Source organism: Equus przewalskii, chromosome 30 (assembly GCF_037783145.1).
Source record: "Equus przewalskii isolate Varuska chromosome 30, EquPr2, whole genome shotgun sequence".
NCBI classification, from domain to species: domain Eukaryota; kingdom Metazoa; phylum Chordata; class Mammalia; order Perissodactyla; family Equidae; genus Equus; species Equus przewalskii.
The window spans coordinates 20,835,846-20,860,515 of record NC_091860.1 but is presented as its reverse complement, the minus strand read 5'-3'; the positions used below and the strand labels follow the sequence as shown (position 1 = coordinate 20,860,515).

At 45.0% G+C, this 24,670-nt stretch overlaps 1 protein-coding gene across 5 annotated transcripts in view; it reads left to right on the top strand.

Annotated features, from left to right (window-relative positions):
* Positions 1-24,670, top strand: part of CAMK1D (calcium/calmodulin dependent protein kinase ID) — a 390,312-nt gene that overhangs the window by 342,385 nt on the left and 23,257 nt on the right. For all 5 annotated transcript variants that reach the window (XM_070601240.1, XM_070601238.1, XM_070601237.1 and 2 more), the window contains exon 6: positions 13,863-13,938. In XM_070601240.1, the coding sequence (XP_070457341.1) occupies positions 13,863-13,938 (76 nt within the window). The remainder of the gene's footprint in view (positions 1-13,862; positions 13,939-24,670) is intronic.

The window sequence follows — 24,670 nt, the reverse complement described above, 5'->3', positions numbered from 1 at the left end:
GGAGTGAGGAGAGCAGTGGAAGACAATGTCAGAGAAGTAAGGAGCAGGGCGTGTGCAGACCAGGACTTAGAAGTCATTGTTAAGACTGTGGCTTCAGCTGAAGGTGGCAGGAAGCCATTGGAGGGTTCTGAGGTGAGGCATGGTGTGATCTGACTTTTACCAGACCAGTTGGCATTATCCAAGTGAGAAATGGCAGGGGCTGCACCAGGTTGGCAGAGTGGAAATGGTAAGAAGCTGTCAGATTCCAGATATAATTTGAAGGTAGTGTCATCAATATTTTCTGAAGAATTGAAAGAGAAATTGGAGACAATTCCAAGGTTTTTTGGCCTGAGCACCTGGAAGGGTGCGGTTGCCTTTAAGCAGGTTGTGAAAGCCTGTGGGACGAGCAAGTGGCAGAAACATTACCAGAGTTCGGGTCTTGAGTTGTTAAAGTTTGCCAGGTCAAGGAGGTGGTTGGAGTATGCGTCTGGAGTTCTGGAGAGAGATCTCGTCTGGAAATGCGTAGTCGATTCTCGTTAATCCACCGTAGTCATGTTCTATAAGGTCTCTGGGAACCCTGAACTAGTGAATGCTGAACCACTGCTCCCAGGAGAGACACGGGGTTGGGTTCCTATGAGCCTCCGTTCACAGCATTTTCATCAACCGATCTACACATAACCTTGTTTTATGTGTACTTCTGTTCAAAGACACCTTATTTAATGTTATTGTCAGTTCATTAACATGGAGCCCATGGCCAACAGCACTGTAGCTCATGCCTAAGTGAAGTGTATCCAGAATACACATCTCCATAAGGCACATCCCAGCCTTCTCGTGCCTAGGAACACTAGACGGCACTTCAGCACTACACTTGGAGGCCGTTTTTGACGGTGAAATCAGCAAACCCACAAAAACATGAAAAACGTGGCCCTAACTAGACCATGAAAATGATACTTGTTGACAGTGTGAGAGATGAAACAAGAGAGCAGAGCATCACCTTGTTTGACTTCAGCTGGGAGCGTGTGCTTCAGGTGACTCAAAGTTTCCGCCTCTCTGCGCATGTCCACAAATGACCACAAAAGCATCACCAGCATTGATTGGGGGCTACGAACAGATTTCAGCGAGCAGACAAATTCGCAAATACGGAATCCACAAGCAATGAGGATGGACTGTATTTGAGAGCTGTTAGCCTCTGGATGCATTTTAAAGCCATGAACCTGGATGAGATCGCCAGAGGGGTGGGTGTAGACGTGGGAGAGGAAAGATGCCAGGGCTGAGTCCTGGGGACGGACGTGGGGAGACGAGGAGGCAGCAGCAGTGGAGACTGAGAGGGGCAGCAGGTGGAATGGGAAGAGAACCAGGGGAGTGTGGGGTCTGGAAAGTGCTTCAAGGAGGCGAAAGCATCCTGTGTCAGTGGCTGCTGCAAAGTCAAGTGAGATGAAGACTGAGCGAATGTTGACTGTTGGTTTTGGGGACCTTGAATTATGAACTAATTGAACAATTAGTTGATGAAGTCTATGGGAGCTTGGCAGTCTGGAAGAAGGGGAAACAGGTCTTTATAAGAGGCCCCTAGCATGCTGTCAACCCTGGGGCTGACACAGCCACCTCCACCTGCCCCCCAGCAGTGGCTTATCTCTGCAACACTGGGACACTTTTTGGGATCTTGGGCAAAGAAGCCAGGGCCTTGTTCCTGCTGGGCAGTTTTCAATTTGAACAGGGCAGAGCCCACCCCATTGGGCGTCTGTAAGAAAGAAGAGAGAGAGGACTGTTTCCCACTCCGATTCTGGGGGCCACACGGTCCCATGAACCCAAGCCGGGAGCAGAGAGTTGCTGCCTGCTTTCAGCCTGGTACAAGTGGTCTTTGGATCTAGAAAAAAATGTCTGAATGCAGAATGAGGTAAAGCTTCCTTCCTCTCCTGGGGCAACATCCAACTTGAGTTCAGACTCCCTGTAGGTAGAAGTGTTGGTTTCAATTTGTGAGCTGCATTGTCTTGTTGTTGCTGCTGCTGTTTATTATCTAAACAACTATTCAGTTGAATAGTTAATTTTGCCAGCTTCAAGATTTACTTCAATTTAAATGAGCTCTCTGATAATGAAGAAATAGTGAAAAAAGTGCCACTTACCCCAAGTCTCCCAAAGCACATGGTACCTTAAGAGAAGGCAAAGGATCAGAGCACTTTGAACATCACCCTTTACCCTTAGCAGCTGCCGGATCTCACACACCTTTATAAGGAGCCACGGCCCTTGCAGAGGCGCGTCACTGAAAGCAGGAGATCATGGGCATCTCCCTCCACGTGTGTTGAGTTCCTACTGTAGGGAGCTCAGAGGGCTGGCTCTGTCAACACCTAGGGCTCCTCCAGTAGATGGTGGCAGGTGGACAATGTAGATCCATATAAGGTAGCATGTTTCCAATAGGAAGTAACTGGCGTGTTTCAGAAGTAACATCACAAATATAGGTGACAGAGGGATCAGCAAGGGCTGGAACAACCAGGGAAAAACTCATGGAGGAGATGGGATTTGAAGGAAGGCAGAACTCAGGCCAAGAGGAGGAGAGTTACAGATGTGGGCAAGCAGAAGAAAGGCCCAGAGTCCTGAACTTGTAGGATCTGGGAGAAATGAGCAGACTCACTTGGCTTGGAGAGAGGGCCTGCATAAACAAGTACTTGGAGATAATTTAGAAGAAAGGGTGGGACCATCTGGTGGAAACTGGCTTCTCGGGATAACATGGTGACCGTCAATATATTGACCTGGCTTTAGAATCCAATTAATTGAGTCAGGTTTAACATTCCCCTTGGCGTCACCATAAGACAGAAAAATCAGAGCTGAGAAAGTAAAATTACTTATGTTACTTGCTCTGCTGCATTAATTAAAATGTACAAAGCGGCTCTCTTGAATCACTGAATGTGGACAGTAAGTCACAGAAAGGACCCATTTCTATCAAGTGATGGATAAGAGACTAAAGATGACAAATCTACTTTTATTTGGTAGAGGAAACCTGTTGTTTTGTTTCTGGATGTTGCTCTTTGCACACTGGTGTGATTTCTCCAATTCTGGGGGTCTAGCTCTCCCAGTTAGAGAAAGAAAATGAAGCTATTTTAGAAGAACTCAAACCTTTGTCTATAGATGAAGTACCCGAAGAAAGGCAAGAATGTGCTCTTCTTCTTACTAGCAAGTGATTCAGAAATCCATCCTAAACTTCACTTTAGAAAGAGCCCGAAGGCTGGGATGGAGGAGACTTTAACTGCTCTGTGATGTTTTTGAGAAAATGAGACTTTTTTTTATTGGAGCTTATTGAGTGATGATCCATCATTTTGCAATATTTCATTTGGAGCGCACGCTGGCAACCACTGTTTCATTACTGGATATTACTCAAAAATAGGAAGGAGCGTTTGCATCTGGTCCGTCATTCTGTTTATAAGCAGAACTACATCATGGTTCTTAAGATGGTGGCTAATTGTTGTGTTACTGAACCTGTGGGGAAGGAGTCATCTCTGTTTCCTCCTATAACTTCGTTGTAGCGTTGCTTGCACAGACATTGCAGAAGTCTTTGGTCTAGCTCTAGCTTAATTTGCCTAAAATAGTTGAAACAAGTTTCCTTGTGTTCTTTTCTAAATGGAGATGGAGAACAGTTGGTCAACATTCTTGGCATATTTTTTCACACAGTTAGAGGAAAGCTCTTAGTTCATGGCATCGTTGCATTTTTAGAGCTCTATATGAGACTTGAGGTTATGATGAAATCTTGGAAACTGGTGGTTCCAGACAGAGCAGCGGTGGGATGAGGACCTCTGTTCTCCGAGCCACCCAGCCTGTAGTTGGTGGCTGTCACAGCAGTGGGACTTGAATGCAAGTATTCTGTAGATCTCTGCCACTGATTAAATATGAGGGAGGCCTGGGCCCTTCACTTAAACTCTTGGATTCTTAATTTCTCTTATGTAAAATAGGCGTGCTGGACTAATTGGCCTCCATGATTTTCTGGTTCTACCACATGTATTTCTATAGATATGTGACTTAGTATCCTTTAAGTATATAAATATCTATTTGTCAAGGATATTGACTGTCGTTTTTTCCTGTCTTCGCTCAGAACAGATAAGAAAAAATTAGATTAAATTGATATCACCCATTTCTGTCCTCTTCAGCTACTTAAGTCATGTGTTTTCTCTCATCTTTCTTCATAGGTCATCCTTTCCCAACCCTTTAATCCTCATCTTCCTGTGGTCATTTCCCCCAACAGAGCTTGATTTTTATTTGTTGTTCACTTAAATATCATGTTTTAGTACAAGGCTATAAGCATTACATCATTGCTCTCATCCTCTCCGACAGTTAGTGTTGAAACAGGATTTTATATAACTGATAAACTGTCATACAGGGCTTAGATGAGTAGGCGGAGGACCCAGATAAGAACGTTCTCTTTCCTTCTCTCTCAGCAGCTACTCAGTGACAACCAGCAGTGAGCATTTCATTGCGCCGGGTGCTGTAACCAGACCCCATTTGTTAGAACAGGGCCCCCTAAGTGAGGAGACTTGTAGGACCTGTTCCTTTATTAGCCTTGACCCCACGAACATAGACAGGGACAAAAGCCTGTTATCAGAAGGTGGGCAAATTAAACCCAGCCCCTGCTTGGAGGAGCCCCCAGGCCACATGTCCAGTCCAGCTAAATCACTCTTAAGTGTTTGTAAAGCGCTTCTCATCATTCTGGAATTTCTTAATGGCGCCTCTGCAGTATTTTGTAACTTACTCTCTTTCTTGTCTTTTATGATTAAAAAACAAAACATTGGCATGACTATAACTGTCTTCTTAAACTTGAAGTGTAGCTTCTTGTTGGATTTCAGAAGAAAGGATGGGCTTCGGTGCAAAGTAGCCATCCCATTGCGGTCACAGACCGGGTCGGGTGGGGGCTGACTTTGGGACAACCTACAAGGAGCACACCGCAGGGTGACTTGTTGCCACAGTGCTCTGAAATGCCTTCCTCAGAACTTCCTCCATCCCACTGAATTCCAGGGCGCTCCCACACTTTGAAACACCAGCTGCCCTCCCATTTTCCACTCCCTTCCCATTCCTTAGCCTCATCCTCCACCCACCAGCCACATTTTGGCTTTGGTAGCATTTGAATCGTAATCCAGCTCAGATCAGAATGGTAATTATAAACCAGGATGGTCCTTTAATGGGGACTTTTCATGCCTGTGGTAAAATTCAAGAGGCTACTAGGAAAATGAGAGTGAGCAGCTCTTTCGAGATGCATTTTTAGTAAATTATAACTCTAAGGGAAGAGTAAGAAAGAGCAAAGGAGCCTGTACCAGCAGAAAGAGAATGGCGCCGTCCCAGAACCTTCTATGCCTCTTCACTTCTGACACTTTGGGTTGAAGACCAACCACAGGCAAGGAATGATTCTGTATTTCAACTGTATTTTTACTTGCCAACAGTCCAGATTGCAATACTCTAAACCTAGGTGAAGCAATACCTGTTTGTTAAGATGCTCACAGTAAAGCCCCTCATTATCTGATTTTTCTTTAATACCCCTGCTGCTGAAAATTCTACTACCGACAGGAAGCGGATCTGACTAAGCACATTCAATATCACTTCCTTATTGTAACGCCATTCTTACTGAGGCCAAAATCTCCTCTGAAATGTATGCCTGCATTTTATTTGCCTTGATCTTTAGAGTTTTATTTACCATCTCTGAACAGGCCACTGCTGGGTAGAAATGTCATCTTTCTCTCCCACTGTTTAAAAGAAATCCTTCTTGCCACCTCTCTGACACACAGTGTCACTCAATTATTTGGAACTGTATTGCAGTTTGATTCAAGGCTGTCACTCATCCACCAGCAAGGGAGCTATGTTCCTTTTACTACCTATAAAAATTCCTCAAAGACAGGAAGACTAGGATCCAATTGTCTAGCCCTGGACCATAATCTTGCTTCATGGTGTTGCTTAAAATGAGGGGTCACATGCAGCTCTTCAGTTGAGCTCAAATTCTTTTCCTTGAAGGTGTAACTCCAGGACAAAGCGGCAGGTGCCCTTCAGGACAGGAAACTGAGGCAGAGAAAGACAATGAATTCTCTGAGATATACAGGCACAGAGCCCACCTACCATTCTGTCCTTTGACCTGCTGGATCTGAGGTGACAGAGACGATAGTGTCCCACTACGTGTACAATCTAATCCTTTTTAAAGCACTCTCCCATGAGACCACCCTCCTTCTCTGCTGGGCTCCTTCCTGCAAATTCGCTGTCACCTTGCCTAGCCTGTCTAGCAGAGTAAAACTTGAATCCAGGCCCTCTGACCCCCAGGCCCTGCGATCTCCTTTTCCACTTGGGAACAAAGCCATGATATTCAAAGAAGTCTTCGCTACCTTTGACCGTGACTAACTTCCATCTCTTACGGCCTTTTCCTCCCACCATCAAGTGCATGAAGTTCAAGTGACATGCCTTTCCCCTTGGCGTCCTCTGGGAGGTGAGGCCAGCCAGCAAAGGAACAGATGAACCTTAGACTGAGCCGTAGGCCAGTAGGTCGCCTGTGGGCCAGCCTCTTCTTGCTGACATTATAGGATATGCGGTAGGTTGGATGTTGCAAACCCATTTTCAAAAGCAGAAGCTCGTTCAAAGATAGATAGAGCTGCTGCTAATCTTAGTGTCCAGCCAGCTTTCTCTCAGCAGGTAGGGGAGATGGCAGGAGCTTTAGTTTTACACAAAGAATTGGGGAAAAAAATTAGGATAAACCTATTTTTATAAGCAGTCTTCTGGAACAATTTTTTCTAACTCCTCTTTAAAAATGAATTATAACTGGGGCCAAAGAAAACAAGGATTGGTTAGTGCTGGGCATTGCCCCCTTGTGGCTACTTAAAGGATGGGCGAAAGCTCAGGGTGATGGAGAGAGTAATCTTGATGACAGCTGGCCTGGAGAGTGGGGATGTGGGGAGGCAGAGGGCCAGGGAAAGAAAATGTGGAAGGAGTACAGTCTCCTGTCAATAAATGCAGTGCCGTGAAGGTGCCACACACCAGCATTCCTCAGCCATCACAAGAGTCTCTTATATTATGACAAATGATCCTCTATGGCATTGTCTGACAGCAATGATGGACAGGCCATTCCTGGGTTGCAGTGTCTAGAAGGGTGCCTGGACCCAGTGGGGACTATGTAAATGTGTGGGCGATTCAGTGAACAAAAGGATCAATAACTCAATGAACAAAGGGACCGATTGAATGGGAGGTTTGTACAGGGGGTTGGGAAGGCTCCTTCCATCTCTAAGATTCGAATTCTCATGACCCGCACTTCCATCGCATGTGGGCCCAGCTCACTCCTGGCTTCTGAAGCTTTTATTCAAAAGGATGGAAATCTTCATGTATGAATCATCTCTATTACGTTAAGCTAAAATCACGGGAAAGTACCAAATGATATCAAGGATCTGTCCAACCTTAATTCTAGAAAATAATAAAACCTACATTCTGTTTTTGCTCCTATGGTTCTCCGAACTCTTCATCCTTACATAAGAACTACTAGTAGTTATATCCACAACTTTTTCTGTGCTTATTATTTCCTTTGAGCCTCATAACAATCCTAAAAGTTGGGCTCCATTAATGTTCCTGTTTTACAGATGAACAAAATGGAGGCTTAGAGAGATTAAATGACTTACCCAAGTCCACACGTACAGAAAGTAGGGAATCCAGGATGTCTTTCACTGAAAAGTCAATGTGCCTATTTAAAACTTCTTAAATCCTTACAGCTAAAGTTGTTTAAAGTGAAAACAACCTAAATCCAGGCAACCGTTTCACATCCTTTACCTCTCATTTAATTATGAAATGATCCTTCGCACCTTTCCCACCCTTTCAGCTTTACACCCGTTATCTTGTTCCTAGGAAACGATGTGAACGCGTACTCTTACACCACCACTAGACACAGCGATTTCTTCCCCGCTCTGTATCTTTCCCATTCTTTCTATTTGCAGCTTCTCCATCATTTGACTATTGGAGGTAATATATTCTTTCCCTGGATACTTTCAGAGTTTTATTTAGAATAAGTTCAGATTTCCCAGAGTTTTATTTAGACTAAGTTAAACTTAAAAATCAATAACACCTCTTCCATCTTGCCACCATCTTGTCTGTCTTGGCCTGATCATCGTCCTTAGGAAGGCAACCGAGGGTGGCATTACTGCTGTGGCTTGTGTCTATACTCAACACCCAGAACAGGCATGCCATGGGGGCAGAGGCCAGATCTGCCTTCTTCACCCCATAAAACCAGTGCCTGAAATGGACCCCAACCCATTTAATGGTTGAATGAAGGGAGAAACGCCACCTAGGTCCCATTGTTCTGGACCATGGGCTTTCATTTTCTGGCATCCAGGGCTGGTCCTCCCACCTCAGGCTGACCCCTCCTGATTGTGTCCCTGTCCTTCTTGCACTGGAAGTGGTCATCTTTGAAGTACTGAGAGCAGTGGTACTCAGACGTCCATAGAGAAGAACAAATTGCCTTGAATGTGAACTTGGTAACAGGGTGAGTTCTTAATCTCTTCTCAGCAGAAACTATTTCCAGCACACCCGTGAGAGCACAGGAAAAAGGAAAATTCTTTTTCTACTTTATAGGAGCCTGAAGATTGATTACTGTGGCCCCCACCCCCACCCCCATCCCAACAAGACAGATGCTTTCCTTGTTTCCAGTTACACTCGATTAAGCCTTTTTCTTCTCTCTTTTCAGTAAGGAAAATGGGCAATTTAATTGTTTTAAAAACAAGATGAAAGGTTTTTTTCTTTTTGAAATCTCTGGAGTTCTTCCCTTTACCACGATCCTTGCTGTAAATCAATATCAAACAGCTTGGTTTATAGAAGACATTTCCCACCAAGTGGAATTTTCCACCGTGGGTTGGTACTGAGTCCACAGCAGTAAATTCAATTATCTTCAGTTTTAGATCTACTGTTTCACTAAGGAACATGAGTTAAGCCTGGGCTCAAAGGAGGACCGGATCTGTCCACGGATGTCTCCAGTAGCTCATGAGATGCTCTGCCGAGGTTGCATGGTTTACTTGAAGATTAACTTCTGTTTACTAGTGTAAACTGAACAAGCCAACGGGATACTGTTTCTATCAGGAATAGCCAAGGAAACTGAATTGTTGACTCCCAAGATCTGAACCAAGGAGGTTCTGAGAGATCATTTCACAGAGCATCTTTTCTGTCCTTTAGCCCTAAAACTAGTATTTCTGAAATCCCTTTGAGAAAAGCTTTTAAAAGGAGAGCAGCATGAAAAACATCCACACGCAGAGAATTGGGGCTAATTCTGCCTCTTTTATCCCCAGAATTCATGTCAGGAATCATTTGCTTAAAGACAAGTGTTTATCCATTGATCTTACTTGTGCCTCATACTTCCCCATTGACAGTTGCTTGCATTCCACAATTTGTCACTCTCTCTCTTTTTATTCTTTTTTTTTCCTGTACCTACTCACCAGAAATATTAGAGGCAGCTAAGTTTATTTGTAAATCAGTTATATAGAGTTTGGGAAACGTTTTCGTGCAGAAGTAATGGTGTGTGTATTGAGTAGGTTTGGCTCAGTTGAATAATCATTCGTTGACCGACCAGAACGTGCTAAGCCCTGAAAATACAGACCAGAGAGATGTCCCTGTTCTCCAGCAGCATGAAGTATGACAGTGTGATTCACACAGCAGTGCAGGGATGCATAACGTAGGGTAGGTGCATACAGGAGGCTATTGTGTCATAGGATTTTGGTGACCCCACCTGTCATGCCCAATACATGTCACCCAGTTAGAGCTGCCCCCACCCCACCCCTACTCTCTCCACCTCTACAAGGCAGGCTTTGGCCAAGCCCAAGGGACAGTCAGAAGGCTGGACCTGCTGCCTATCTTGCATAAGTCCTTTTCAACACCTCCAGGTGGATGGGTCTCTGTACTGCCAGTGATGGCCACTGACAGCCCCCAGGGACTGTGCCTTCAAATGCGCTGGAGGAATGTGTGTGCTCTCTCCACTTGAGTAGATTTTCCTTCTGGCGTAGCTGTGCCAGGAGATGAAGCCCTTTCCTGCTTTGCCTGGGGGCTGATGGCATCACAAACAAGCCACAGTGCCTTTTAATGACTGCTCTCTTCGTCAATAGCTCCAATTAAGTTATTTTAATTCAAAGCCTCCCTCTGTTAGGTGCAGGGATGGCGAGAGTCACTGCCAACCTCCTACTAAACATGAATTGTGCTGGGTGCAATTAAGAGGGAAAATTACTGCTCCTTGATTATGAAGTTCTTTGGCATCTTCAGGCAGTGTTGGGGGGAGATGGAATTGTGGTGGCTCAGAGAACCCTTATCACTTTCCAAGACTCTGGATGTACTCTGTTCTGCACCTCCTCAGCCTGGAGGCTCATTTTTTGTCTGAAAGTTTGTAAATTGGATGCTGCGAGTTTGTAGAATTGCAGTGGAATTCTTGCCAGTGGTATAAGATGGATAACGTAATGCTAGGGAGTTTGGCTGGTTCTCAAAGTGAAAACTGGTCTCTAAAAAGATCGGCGTGAGGAGCAGACGCTCCCAGGGCTACATGCTAAACCACGGCTAACAGGGATCAAGAAAATGGCAGGAGATGGTCCAGAACCAGGGGGATTCTCCTTCAACACAGAAAGAGAGCAGGAGAGAAAGTATCCCAGCTCTTCTCAGGGGTTCATCATGGTTTGATCGCCATATCAAATTGTCAAGAGGGTTTTGAACAATGCCTGAGAATTTTTTTCAAGAATTACCATGAAAAGAAAAGTAGCTATTTAAAACAATGTAGGTAGGCTTGTTCAAACAATGTCCCAGAGAATATTTGGTTCCAGGAATCACGTCACTAGTGAAATTTAGAATTTAGATCATTAGTCTGTGTGCCATTATATAATTTTTTAAATATTTTAAGTTGGTGAGAATATTATTTCCAAATCCATTTGCTTCGTCTTTTTTATCATGACATTACACTGCTGGTGTCTCCTGCGTTTGTTTCAAGTGTAATTAAGAACCTCACCAGAAGGCAAATGATTTACCTGCCTCCAATTGGTTAAAAAAAAATATTTATATTTTGTTGTTCTTGATACAACCCAGATAAGACACACCACCAAAAACAACAAAAAATGTTTGGCACAAGAAGGTAGACTTCCGCTCCCAATGTTGTTATCCTGGTATTTACTTTAGTTAATCATTTAGAACTTTTCCCCTAACATCCATGCTACTGACCCAAACCAGAAATCTTTTTTAAAAATCCACATACTTGATGTTAGAACGGTTACCATTGAAACAAAATCTCATCTTTTAAAAATGATCTAAGTGTTGTCTGTGGCCTCGAGAATCTAAACGTCTCAAGTAACAGTGGACGGGGGCCAGTACTGTCCTCATTCTCACAGATTATGATGAGGAGGAGGGGAGGCTGTTCTCTTAAAGATTCTTCCCTCCCACGTCCACAGTGCTGGAGAAATGTGAGGGTGGAGAGCTCAAGGGAGCACCGGGTGTTCGCTCTTCTAGGAGTGGAAGCTGCTGTGTAGGGGCTGTGTCTTCCCCTCTGCACCTCCTGCCTCAGGGACTGGGCCCAGTTATGGAATCAGCTGTCGGAGGTGCTGACAGCTTCCTTCCCCGCGTGTCTGTCTCCGTGTCGCACCTGGTGTGCGTGACATGAGTTTGTGCTCTAAATCCTGCGCTGACCTCCCCATGCCTCTGCGCCACTGTTTGACATCTGGTTCCTTGGAGTGGCTGGGCCAGGCTGGCTCACTGTCTCCCGAAGGAGCCCTGCAGACCCCATGACACCGAAGAAGCCAGGGCCTCTGCCCGTCAGCTTGGCTCTGTGTTCATGACATCTGCTGTCGGCTCTGCCAGGAGGTGAAGCTGGGTCAGACGTTGCTCCGTGAGCCTTCTCTGCCTCTTTTGAACTTTCCATCAGGCCACGAGGCTGGCCCCGGAGGCTCAGAAATAAGCTCCTTGCAGATGCAGCCACCTCCCACCATCTGTGCCCGTGTGGCCACTCAGATCAGAACTTCAGCTCAGAGAGAGCATACCTCCTAAATCAGCAAGACATCCACTGTGGCAAATGGCTCCCTTCTGTCAGTTGCCATAATGTAAGCGTCTGAGAGATATGCTCTTAGCACTTATGGGGAAAAGGAAGCCTGGATGCAGCCAGCTCCTCATCATCCAAAGGCCGCTTCTCAAATTTGGGAGTTTCCTAGCTCTGTAGTTCTGTCTCTCACCGCTACTGCATTGAGAGTGAACATAGCAAAGAAACGATGTACAAATTTATTGATTTTGCTCTTGTTAAAAAAAAAAGCCTGTTTGGAAGTTTGGGGGAATCGGGGCTGGAAGCTAAAATTAGATTTGGGGATGATCTGTGGGTTTCTTACCATCATAACCAGAAACATTCAACGATAGTTTGTATACTTCCTTATTCTTGCTCAGGAAGAGCTATCGGCAACAGAATGAAAGAGAGGGTTTCCCTGTTAGTTCTTCTGCAAAGGGACTTTTCTTACAGACTGAGGAAACTCTCTCCTTAACCGTCAGTATATTCCAGCGGAAAGAGCCAGACAAGGCTGTGACAGACCTGGGTTCAAATCCCAACTGGTGCATATCACCTGGTGGCGTCAGAAAAGGAACTTCTCGGAGGCTCGTTTTCCTTATCTGTCCGGTGCAGATAAGGATGATTGTCAGAGTTGTTGAAAGGATGGCAGCTGAAACCTTTATGAATGACTGATATAAGACCCGGATCATGGTAGGCACTTAATTCGGGTTAAGTCCTTCTGAGAGGAAGTTGGTGTAGAGGCTACTTTCCAGCTGGGTCACTTTGGGCGAGTTCCTTGACCGCTCAGTCCCTCTGTGCCCTCACCTGTAACTCACGAATAATGATGGTAATGATAATTCAGCTCTTCCCCCCAAGGACGGTTGGAGTAAGCGAGTTAATGCATCCCAAAGCCATGGACCCCAAAATTCAGCATAGAACGAATGCCTTGTAAGCTGCAGCTATTTTTAGCTTCTCTGCCTCTTAATTTTCCTGGAATGTCTATGCTAAAGACACCTAAAACAGATATATTTGGGTAAAAAGGAGATTTTGCTTGAGAAAAAGATTTCCTGTCTTTTCTTATATTTATTTATTCTTTGCGCAGATATGTACGGCAGGCACTGCTGGTTGCCAGACACTGGGTGGGTACCCAACACAGTGAGCGGTAGCCGCAGGGCCAGGAAGAGGAAGCGTGGGAATAGAGCAAAATGAGCCCAAACCCCCGGGATGGATGACTCGTGATGAATAGTGGATTAGAACGAAGGAAGTGAGATTAAGTAGCATTTTTTTTTTTTTGCTTCCCAGATGAGAAAATGAAATGACAGGACTGACAGATAACACACCTAAAACCCTAGAGGGTGAAGTAAGAGCAGGCCTCACGCAGGAAGGATTCCCAAAGGCCGGATTTTAAGTCTGACCTCTACGTGATTGTAAGCTCCGTGAAGGCAGAGGGAGGGGGCTGCCCCTTCGTGTCCCCACAGCACCTAGAAAGAACCTACCCAGGGGCCAGAAATGCTTCCTCAAATTAATCTGAGGTGAAGTCACACCCCGGACCCCAAACTGAGTCCTTCTCTGACTCAGTGAGGTCTGGGTTACGGTGCTTGACACAGCATAGACATGAAATAGCCACCTAGTAAGTATTTGTTGATTGCTTGATTAATTGGATGTGATTAATCCAGTTACACACACACACACACACACACACACACAAATGGCCTCACTTTTTTGTAGTTAGGAAGGCAACAAATACAACAGGTCATATAGCTCTACTCAAATTTTAGAATCACAGAAAGTTCAGCCTGAGTAGGAGACAGAAAAAGAAGAAGAAGAAAAAATCTAAAACATGTCTTGTGTCTTAGTCACTTAACCTGTCAGGCTGTGTCTCTCCTTTATCATTTCACAGCTCCTGAGGTCCTTGCCCAGAAACCTTACAGCAAAGCTGTTGACTGCTGGTCCATTGGGGTGATTGCCTATATCTTGTAAGTATTGCTGGCTACCGTGGCTTCTCTTTTTCTCTCTCTTTTTTTTTATTGTGGTGAAATATACATAACACAGAATTTACCACTTTAACCATTTCTAAGGGTACAGTTCAGCAGTATTAAGTACATTCACATTATTGTGCAACCATTTCCGCCATCCATCTCCAGAACTTTTTCATCTTCCCAAACTGAAACTCTGTCTCCATTCAACAATAACTCCTGGGGGCCCACCCGGTGGCTCAGTGGTTAAGTGCACACGTTCCACTTCTCGGCAGCCCCGGGTTCGCCGGTTCGGATCCTGGGTGCAGACATGGCACCGCTTGGCAAAAGCCATGCTGTGGGTGGTGTCCCATATATAAAGTAGAGGAAGATGGGCATGGGTGTTAGCTCAGGGCCAGTCTTCCTCAGCAAAAAGAGGAGGATTGGCAGCAGTTAGCTCAGGGCTAATCTTCCTTTAAAAAAAAACAAAAAAACAATAACTCCCATTCCTCCCTACCCCCAACCTCTGGCAACCATCATTCTACTTCCTGTCTCTGTGAATTTGACTACTCCTAGGTCCCTCATGTAAGTGGAATCATACAGTATTTGTCCTTTTGTATCTGGCTTATTTCACTTAGCATAATGTCGTCAAGTTTCATCCATGTTGTAGCATGTGTCAGAATTTCATTCTTTTTTAAGGCTGAATAATATTCCACTGTATGTATATACTGCATTTTGTTTATCCATTCACCCATCAATGGACACTTGGGTGGTTTCCACCTTTCGGGTATTGTGGATAATGTTCTTATAAACATAGGTGTGCAAATGTCTGTTTGAGTCCTGCTTTCAATTCTTTTGGGTGTATACCCAGAAGTGGGGCTGCTGGACCATATGGTCATTCTATGTTTAACTTTTTGAGGAATCTCCACACTGTTTTCCAGAGCAGCATTTTACATTCCCAACAACAATGCACAAAAGTTCCACTTTCTCCACATCCTTGCCAACCCTTGTTGTTTTCCATTTTTTGATAACAGCCATCCTAATAGGTGTGATGTGGTATCTCATTGTGGGTTTAATTTGCATTTCTCTTATGGCTAGTGATGTTGAGCATCTTTTCACTTGTCACCTTGGCTTTTCTGGGGATAGAAACCACTATGAAAATATTAGAACATCTTCAAAAGAAGTCACAATGAGAAAAAATGTGATGAAACCCAAAATTTAGCCTTTGGATTCCTCATTTCTGCTCAGGTGCCTTATCTCCATGAAACACAGTCATAGGCCATAGGTTTGCTACAGTTATTTCAGGATGATCAATTTTGGTTTTATTGTTATGTTTTGTTTTACTTAAGTCCACTATAAAGTTATTTTTAAGTTACATTTTCTTTTTGCAGTGATACTTTCAAACACTTATTATGGAACACACTTAGAGGGTGGATTTAGGCCAACTAGTTTCTGTAATTGATAGGAAATGAATTTCTCCTCCTCCTCCTCCCAAGGAAGGGGACGTTTCCTAGCACACAATGAAAGATGGTGGAAGATCGTGTTCAAAGAAAGGTCTGACAGTATATGCCATCTTCAGGGAATGCTGGAAACATCCCCCTGTATTGGCTTTGTCTCATTATCTGGGAAGCAAAGGGTCTTTCTACAAGATACACTCAACTGGGCAGCTCTTGCAGTTTAGTGTGGATTTAGTTGACAGCTCCTGTAGATTCTTGCCATTATTGCAGGAGAATTTTATCCATTATAATAAGCTTAGCCTTAGGGCTCCCACTTACGGAAACAGGTAAAGGCCAGATTCATCTGAGCTATAAAACTGACATATTGCACTTATATAGTGCTTTCCCTTTCAAAGCATGTTGACCATCTTCTGCAGTAGTTTCATCCATTGTAGCTGGAAACTGGGTTACTGACACTTTTAGGAATCTGATGAAAGCTGTGGACTCTCTCCTGTAATAATTAAATTCACACACGCACGCACACACACACACACACACACACACAATTTTGCATACCATATTAAGGGAGTCTATCCATTGAGAAGTAGGCGAGAGCCAGAGGAAGGAGAGACTTGGCGGAAAGGTTGGGTTTTAACCCAAGTGTAGTGGGAAGCCAAAGAAGGATGTTGAGCAGACGTGTCACCTGATCTGATTTTCACTTGAGTGTTTTTCTAGCTACTCTCTGGTTGGATGAGCGGTGACGGTTGCTTCTACCCTGGAGGCAGTGATCGGGGTAGAGTGGTAGATAGGTTTTGGATACCGACGATGAAGGCGAGGGATGTTTCAAGTATAAACCCAAGTTTTTGGCTTAAGCCATCATGTAGATGGCTAAGAAAAAAAAAAAGAGGGTGGTGGAGGAGCAAGTTTCTGGGAGTGAGATCAAGAATTTAATTTGGGGCATGATAAACTTGAGACCCTTGGAGATATCCAGTGGATGCCCACGTGGAGTTGAGAAGTCTTGGGTACAGATACTGGCATAGGTATCTGGGTATGATTTAAACATGAGTACATCCAAATCGTTATAATTACAGTATACAATACAGTATTTGCCTGGGTTCAAGTATAGTATTAAGCAAAGAAATGCCATATTTCTTTATTTCTAAGTATAAACTTGATAAGCTTAAACTTGATGGTTACCTGGTCACCACTAGTTTTGCTCCACAGATTAGTCTCAGGTTGATTTCCTGCCTGTGTCAGACTTCAAAATGGCAGCCTGGGCTTCTGTTTCCCTTGGCGCCTTCCAGAGCCCTGAGAGTCTCCAGCAGAGAATGAATGGACTTCAGACATCTCAGTTGGACCTTCCCAGGTGTTCAGACCCTTAGGAGCAATGGGCCAAATCCTGCGTACAGTTGCTGCATGATTATGGCTGTGCTTGGAGAAGCACCAGCCTCGAATTTATCGTTAGCATTGTCAACAACTAGTGTTTCTTGAGTACCTTCTGTATTGCAGGCACTGTGCTAGGTGCTAAAGATAGCAAAATGACCAAGACACGATGCCTCTCATCAGGGTACTAACAATGCATACGGCAGGACAACAAATTTAGATTAAGTGACATATAGGGAACCTTATGTCCAGCCATAGGGGTTGCTGGAATGAAGCAACCATTGAGGACAGGGATACTCAGGAAGGAGGTGGCACCATTCCAGGTACATCTAGAAGGTTGGATAAGACTAACATAAGCAGAGAGGAGAGAGGACAGCATCCCAGAGGGATGCAGATACAGGAACAGGGGAGCCTGAGGCATGTTTTAGGGCCGATGAAAATACTCTGTGAAAGGCCTGTGGCCTGGGTTGGTGTTCCTGCCACAAGGCTGGCTCCGGGTTGAACTAGTATTAGAATTTAGAATGGGTGCCTCTCAGTCTCAGACTCTTGCTGCCTCCCACTGATGCACTGCATGTGGTCTCCCCATTCCCATCCTTCATCTGAAGACTGATGAGCAAGGCTGCTGAGCAGGCCGTGACCAACAGGAAACACACCAGGGAAGCCATCTACCCCGTGGGGATCTGTGCAGGGCTCCTCACTCCTCATATCATGTGTCATGGAAAAGAGGTTAGTCTCTGCAGGTTTTCAGAGAGCAGCATTGCTGTTTTCATTTGATAAGCCTGTGCCACACTGAGATATCAGATTGCAGCAAAAGTGGCTATGACCGGCCATGGCCCCGGATTTTCTCCTCTCTGCCTGCCATGTACACGTTCCTCATTTTGTCGCTGCAGATACTTGGTGAATTGGCTCTCTTTTGATCTCCACACTCATTTCTATGTTATCCATCATTTGGAAGGAGATGCATTTTTTCCTATCAAGGGTACTCATTTTTTAAAACACATCTGACAGGGCCTTTATCCTGCCAGGAATCTTTCTTTGGGGATCTGGACTTACAAAAAAAAATCCCTTGCCTGCATAACTTAAGCTTCTGGGAAGGATTGAGGATGGCGTGTGCTGGGTACCCTGACGAGCATGTTGGTGTCCAATCTGATGGAATTGGCTCAGCCAAGATAGCACAAGTTCTTAGGAAATAAATTTCCTCACTCAAGGTGAGAAGGGGCATCTCACGCTCAAATTCAATTTTGTGACCACATGTAGACTGCCTTTCTTCGTATAACTTCAAGGAGATTATTTGATGATCTCTTGTCTAAATTATGCTCAGGGATACTGCGTGCTGTGGAAATCGGTAAATGTTTGCTAATATAAAAACTGAGAAAGATCTTAAGGATTTTGGGCATTAGGGCAGGCTGGATGGTTAAGGTGGATGTGCCGTGGATGGTGAGGGCACTGACCCATGCTGGGATCTCTGACCTTTCTGCCTAGAAGAAACTCCAGGCAAAATACTTACTTTTTGACTGGCCTCCTACATTGTTGCTCAGTTGTTTTTCTTTTTTTTTTTTAGGAAGATTAGCTCTGAGCTAACATCTGCCGCTAATCCTCCCCTTTTTGCTGAGGAAGAATGGCCCTGAGCTAACATCTGCCGCTAATCCTCTTCTTTTTGCTGAGGAAGATTGGCCCTGTGCCAGTCTTCCTCTCTTTTATGTGGGACATCTGCCACAGCATGGCTTGATAAGCGGTGTGTAGGTCCTCACCCGGGATCCAAACCGGTGAACCCCAGGCCGCTGAAGTGGAGCACGTGAACTTAACTGTTGCGTCACCAGGCCGGCCCCCGTTGTTCAGTTTTTAAAACTAGATCACGTAATTAGCTTTGTAAGAGCAGAACTCAGAATGCCTAATGTGCATGCTGTGTCTCGTCATCATGTTGAACCATTGACAGCTGCCTCTTTATGGATCCATATGTTCCAGGGAGAGAGCATGAACCCACGCCTCAGTGGGAGAGAATGTGGTGTAATTCCTGAGCCCTAGTGAAATAACCAAGCGTGGGATACTGTGATGGTTGTTACTACTATCAGTATGAGCAGTGTTAACACTAATAAGAATAATTAACTGGCACTGCCAGCTGGCAGCGACCATCTTATCTTCATTAGCTTTGAGAAGCAAGACACACACCTCATTCAGGCCTCCACGAGCCCGTGGTCTGGACTTTGGCTTTTGAAGTTTAGACACTAAATTAGTTCTGTTTATTCATCTTGCTCAGACGATCCCGGTGAATTGGTTCACTCTAGCCAGACTCAAAAGAGATTTAAAAAAACAAAAAGAAACTGGAGTGTCAGTTTACTAAATCATAATGAGACTCGTACCCTGCAAGGTAATTGGGTCTGCATGTCATCAGACCAGCATATTCTCTCCCTGAAACGTTCTGTGAGAAAGCAAATTAAAACCAGAAGCTTCCTTTAGGAGCGAGAAATCAGAGCAGTGGAGCTGGATGGCTTTAGAGGTCTTCATGAAGCCTACAGTAGTGTCCAGGTCACCCCTCTCTACCAGAGGGCGTTTCCGTCAAGCGGCACAGCTGTTCCTACTGGCTAGTCACAGTGCCACGTGCTGAGCAGTTCTTATACCTGCCCCCACTTCCTCCTGCCTTAAAGGCCAGCCACCCCCCGCTCTTCCCTTTATCATTCCAGCATCATCACTTTTATTTCAGCAGGCATTCACTGCTATAATTCTCAGGTCTACTGACATTATTTCACTGTCTACGTTTCAGTGTGGCTGCTTTCCAAGAATTTTCAAGAAGGTGCCTAATCCCCCCTCCACAGTCTATACCGAGGGGATCCCGTGAGTGGCTAGATGCCTTTTGTTTATTAGGTTTAGTCTCAGACACAAGCACTGCTTGGCCGTCTTTCAGCTTTGTTTGTGGGTCTGTGACCATCTCTCCAATGCTTCGGGAGAAAGACTTCATTAGTTGTCTGTTGACAGTTGGTTCACCTCTAACCCCTTAGGAAATAGCCAAACATAAAACTCTCTGGTTTCAAAAAGTGGGTGGTGGGGTGTGCACAGCGGTGATGGAAGAAATTTTACAAGCAGTGCAACTCAAGTTAAAACATTCTGCATTTTAGATGGTGGTGGGAGCAACTTCCTGCCAGTGACTTCAGGGAAGGTGGAATTTACCAATATCTTTGCCTTTATCTTTGCAAAGGCCCTGGGGTAGAGAGGGCATCTGGAGGGAGAAGCAGGAAGAGAATGTCTCCTACATCACTTTTACACTCTGAGTGGTGTGGCTTCAGCCCAGCTGGAAAAACATTTGACTTCCTCTGCTCTGTTCTGTTCATCTCAGCATCATCTCCTGGAAACTGTCATTTAAGTAGCAGCTAAACGCTTCGGGATATTTAGCCTGGAGAATGGAAGGCAGGGGATTGACATTCATTCACTTGACTAAATTTATTGAGCCTAGTATGTGTCAGGCAATATGATGGGGCTGCAGAGCTGGATTCATTACCACCCTGGCCTCAGGGGCACTGACTGTCTGCTGGAGGCGACAGACAGTAAACAGATAAATTACCATCCAGCCTTGCTGGCTGTCACTGAGATGGGAGGCACAAGGTGGAGAGCTCCCAGGGCAGAGCCCTGAACCCTGCCCAGGCCTTGAGGAAGGCTCCCCAAGAGGGGGGATGGTGATCTGAGTTTGGAAGGACTGTCTTCAAATATGGGCAAGGTTGTCACACAGGGAGATTGATAGCTTATCCCACAAGACCCAATTATCTAAAGCTGTGATGGTCTTACTATGTTTGAGAAAAGATGTACCATTCAGTCTGAAACATGATTTTAAAAATATAACTTGAAAGATCTGATCCAGCTTTGACTTTCTGATATTTAAAACTCGGCTTGGGGAACATATAATCTCTGAATTATCAGGATTTTTAATTCACCTAACACCATACTGAGCAAACGAACGAATCTGAAGAGGCCTGTATTATATTTTAAAATATTTACCATCTGGAATGTAGCACAGCAGCGTGGAGGCAGGAGGGAGGCAGTGCAGGGAGAGTGAAAAGAACCGAAAAGTGCAGAGAGGAAAATGGCCAGCTCACCGGGAGATGCAGTAGCAAGAGTCGTGAATTCAGACCACTTCCTCTGAGCTGGGCTTGTGACTAGGGGAATAGAGATGGAGGTGGGAATGGGAGAGGTTCCGGTCCACACCAGCAAGTCGGGAAGTGCTTGTGCAAGTGGTGGGAGATTGAAGGAAGAGTGGACCAGAATCTCAGAACTTAACTCCCACAAGCATGGTGCAACAGGCTAGCCAGCACACAAGACCCCTTTCTGGCTTCTGATCTCCTTGCCGGGGTCTCAGAGCTTGGCTTCTGGTCAGTGTCGGAAGTGCCTTGTGTGACAGTAAACGGAAGCCAGAGGACAAGGGAAAAGGGCAATCACAGGCCATGGCCAAAGGGACAATGGGATGCAGGTACCAAAGCATTTCCCAAATGCGATGGGACTCATAACGGCTTACCAATCAGAATGTGAGAGAGAGAAAAGGAAGGAAGGGAGGCAGGGAGGAAGGAAGCTGGGGGTTGGGGGGAGAGGGAGGAAGCAGGAGCCCCACAACCAAGAAAGGAAAGTGTAGGTGCAGAAGAAGAATTGGAAATCCGCCACGGGTTCAGAATCATCACTTAGCTCTCGTCTTAATCACCTCCAGACTGGATGTCTGCTCCCCTCGGTTCTTCAGTGTGCAATTCATCACTCTCGAGAACTCATTTGAACTGCTGAAAGATTTTGTTTTTCGTAACACAAACTGCCTGGCTGTTGGAGGCTCTTCTACTTGTCCTCTTTCTCACCATCCACTCCACTGTTAGCATAAGCTAAGCCGGAAGTGGTTTTTGTCTGAACCTCGTTCAGATGTGTTCCGCCCTGCAGGAGGAGATGCAATGCCTCCGTGCTAATCCCCTAGACTTCCTGGAGGTGGTGTTCATTTGGCTAATGCAAGAATCAAAAAGTTATATGCCTGGAAGTGGGACTGTGGCTCACCACACAACAGCTCTGGATGATGTTTTGTCTAGTCCAACCCTTTATTGTGTGCAGAATTTGTTTTAAACTCATTCACTCCAAATGGATTACGCTGCTAACTTCTCCGGCTTGGGAAAGTATTTGATTGTCTTCCCCTCCCTGCCCAGCTCCCAATCTTCAGCTCTAGTTGTGTATAAACTTTCTAAGGAATGTGTTTGCTTTTTCCCCTAGATCTTTCCCTGATCTGTTTACTCATTCTCAGCTTTCAAGGGATTATCCAAATCTCAGGGGGTGGGTGACAGGGGACATTTATCCGTTGCATTTCATCAACAGTGCTTTGCTGCAGTCAGCCTGCACATGGTCTTAGTATGGGAACTATTCCTAGTTCCTCCAGCCTGATCTCTTTCGACTTTGCAGGGAGAAATGCTCTGCCATGCACATGATTAAATATATGGTTGCTGAAATAACTGGATTACATTTTTGTAACGATTCAGGTTTCAGTGCTCATTCTATTCTGTAAATCCGAATAATATGCGGAAACCTGTTTTGCTCACTAAGTGGGACTTGCAACTAAGCACAAGAGATTTATCAGCTTAGAAAGCTTTGCTTTATTTTATTATTTTTAAAAGTCTGTCGTATTATCCAGAGTGAGATGAATAAAACTTAGATTCTTTAGTACAGGCTCCAGAAATTCATTCAATAAACCCTTGGTGAGTACCTGAGTGCCAAGACGCAAAAGCCAACAGCGGCTGCCCAGTGGCCACTGTGTATCAGACAGACTCTAACTTCCAGAGAGGGATACCCAGATTTGGTTGATTTTGTGAGTGTTTTTGAGAGACCCACTGGGCCTGCATTGGCCTTCTGTGGCTTATCTAGTTTGCAGTATACATAGAGGTTTGTTGTTTGGGCCATTTTCATGATACCCTGGTCTAACTGCACAAATATGCCTTTGAGTCAATGTTCTCAGGAAAGCTTGAACTATTCCGAGAATTGAAGGCTCCTTGGCCAAATGCTTGAGATATTTGTACACAAGGATCAAAGTTTAAAAGCAGGTCTCTAGGATAGTCCATCCTTATGTTCGTAACAGTGCACAAAATAATAGTCAGAGGCAGCATCTCTTTTCCTCTCTTCTACAGCAGTTTAGGTCAGGTTTACGGGCAAGAGTGCATGATCCAGAGACTTTGCACATGTATAATCCTTCAACTTCATGTACAGAGTGTAGGACATTGGACTGAGTCCCTCGAGGCCCCTCTATTCCTCTCTCCCCATCATGTTCTTCTTCCTGATGGTGAGCAGTGCATCCCACTTCAGAATATTTCAGCTGAAGGAACCTGAAAGGGATTGGATGGAGTTGGTGGGATGGAAAAGAAAAGAGGTGGATAACGATTAATGGCAGCTGTGTGACAGGCACCTTCATATGTTAATGTCTGTTATCTATGTATATGTATGTGTGTTATATATAATGTATATTATCATATGGTATATACTGTATACATTAATAGATCTCTATAAGGTGGGCATTATTATCCTCATTTTGCAGACTCAGAGAGAGTATATAACTTCTCCAAGGCCACTCAGCCACTGCTTGTTGGATTCAGGATGTGAATCTGTGTCTGTTTCTCTAAATCCCAGGCTGAGAAGCCCCCCAACCCCCCACACCCTCTCAGAAAGCAGAGTCGGAATCGGTCCTCAGAGAGCATCAACAAACCTTTGCTTGAAAAATCACTTCTCTCTTCTCCTTCAGAGTCCTTTCATCCAATGAGACTAAGACAGCAAATTCTGGGTTGCCATTTACTGATGATCATTCCATCATCAGTGTGGACGGTTGCACTCAAATGCTTTTTATATAAAATATCCAAAATAAGTTTCAGCACTTCGGCACATTTCAGGTGCTTAGAAAATTCACTGATGTATGTTGCTTGAGTCCCCGTTACTCTGGGTCACGAGGCCTGCCTGAACTCCTGCTCGGTCCTGCAGAGGTCCACCAGGTCTTGCCGGAGGAGATTTCTGTCCTTTATGTCCCCTTGCAGCTCTTGGGGAGCAGAGTGCTGGGCAAAGGCTATTGGACGTGACCATATTGGAGTTTGGTTCAGTACAGACCCAGGTTCGTTTCTCTCCCATCCCTCCCTCCCACAGACGGGGCCATCCTGGGTCTGGCCATTCTCTTCCCAGCTGTCTTTCAGGAAGGCAGGCTGGGTAGAACACCAGGTGTTGATTTCCCACCTGCGAGGACTCTGAGCTGTTCTTCATTTCTTTGGCAGATCTTATAGCCTTATTTCTGGCTCTGTTTCCAAACATCTAATATATGAAAACACGACCCCCTGACTTCAGAGGCGGGTCTAGGAAGAGGATGTATGTGGCATTTCCCCATCTTTGAGTGACATATCTGGCTTCACTGCTTCAAGGCTAATATGACTGGGCTCTGGAGTTGAAGAGAGAGAGTTAAAATTCGGTTCTGCCCCCGTAGCTGTGAGCAAGTTGCCTAATCCCTCATGCATTTCCTCCTCTGGAAATGTAAAACTGAAATACTTACCTCGGAAGTACGCATTGAGACAATATGTGTAAGTTGTCCGGCCCAGGCCTGGCACACAGTATGTGCTTGTCAGATGGTGGCTGCTGGTATTAACTTTTACAGGACATGCACAACATAATTAGCTTCTCTTCTGTAGAAAAGTCAACTTCCCACTTGTCCTCTTCAAATATGTCTGGACTCTGAGGAACAAGAACAGGGTCTGTCTTCTTCGTTGCTACATAATCCGCATTTGGCACAATGTTGCTGCTCCATAAATATCTGTAGAACTGGGTTGAAGTGGCTTTTGTTTTTCTATACCAGAGCACTGGGCAGGTAGAGGGGCAGGTCTGCCACTGGCTGTGGCCCTGAGAAGATCTCTTCATCTCTCAGGGACTCACTTTCCCAGTCTCCTAAATGAGGGATTGGA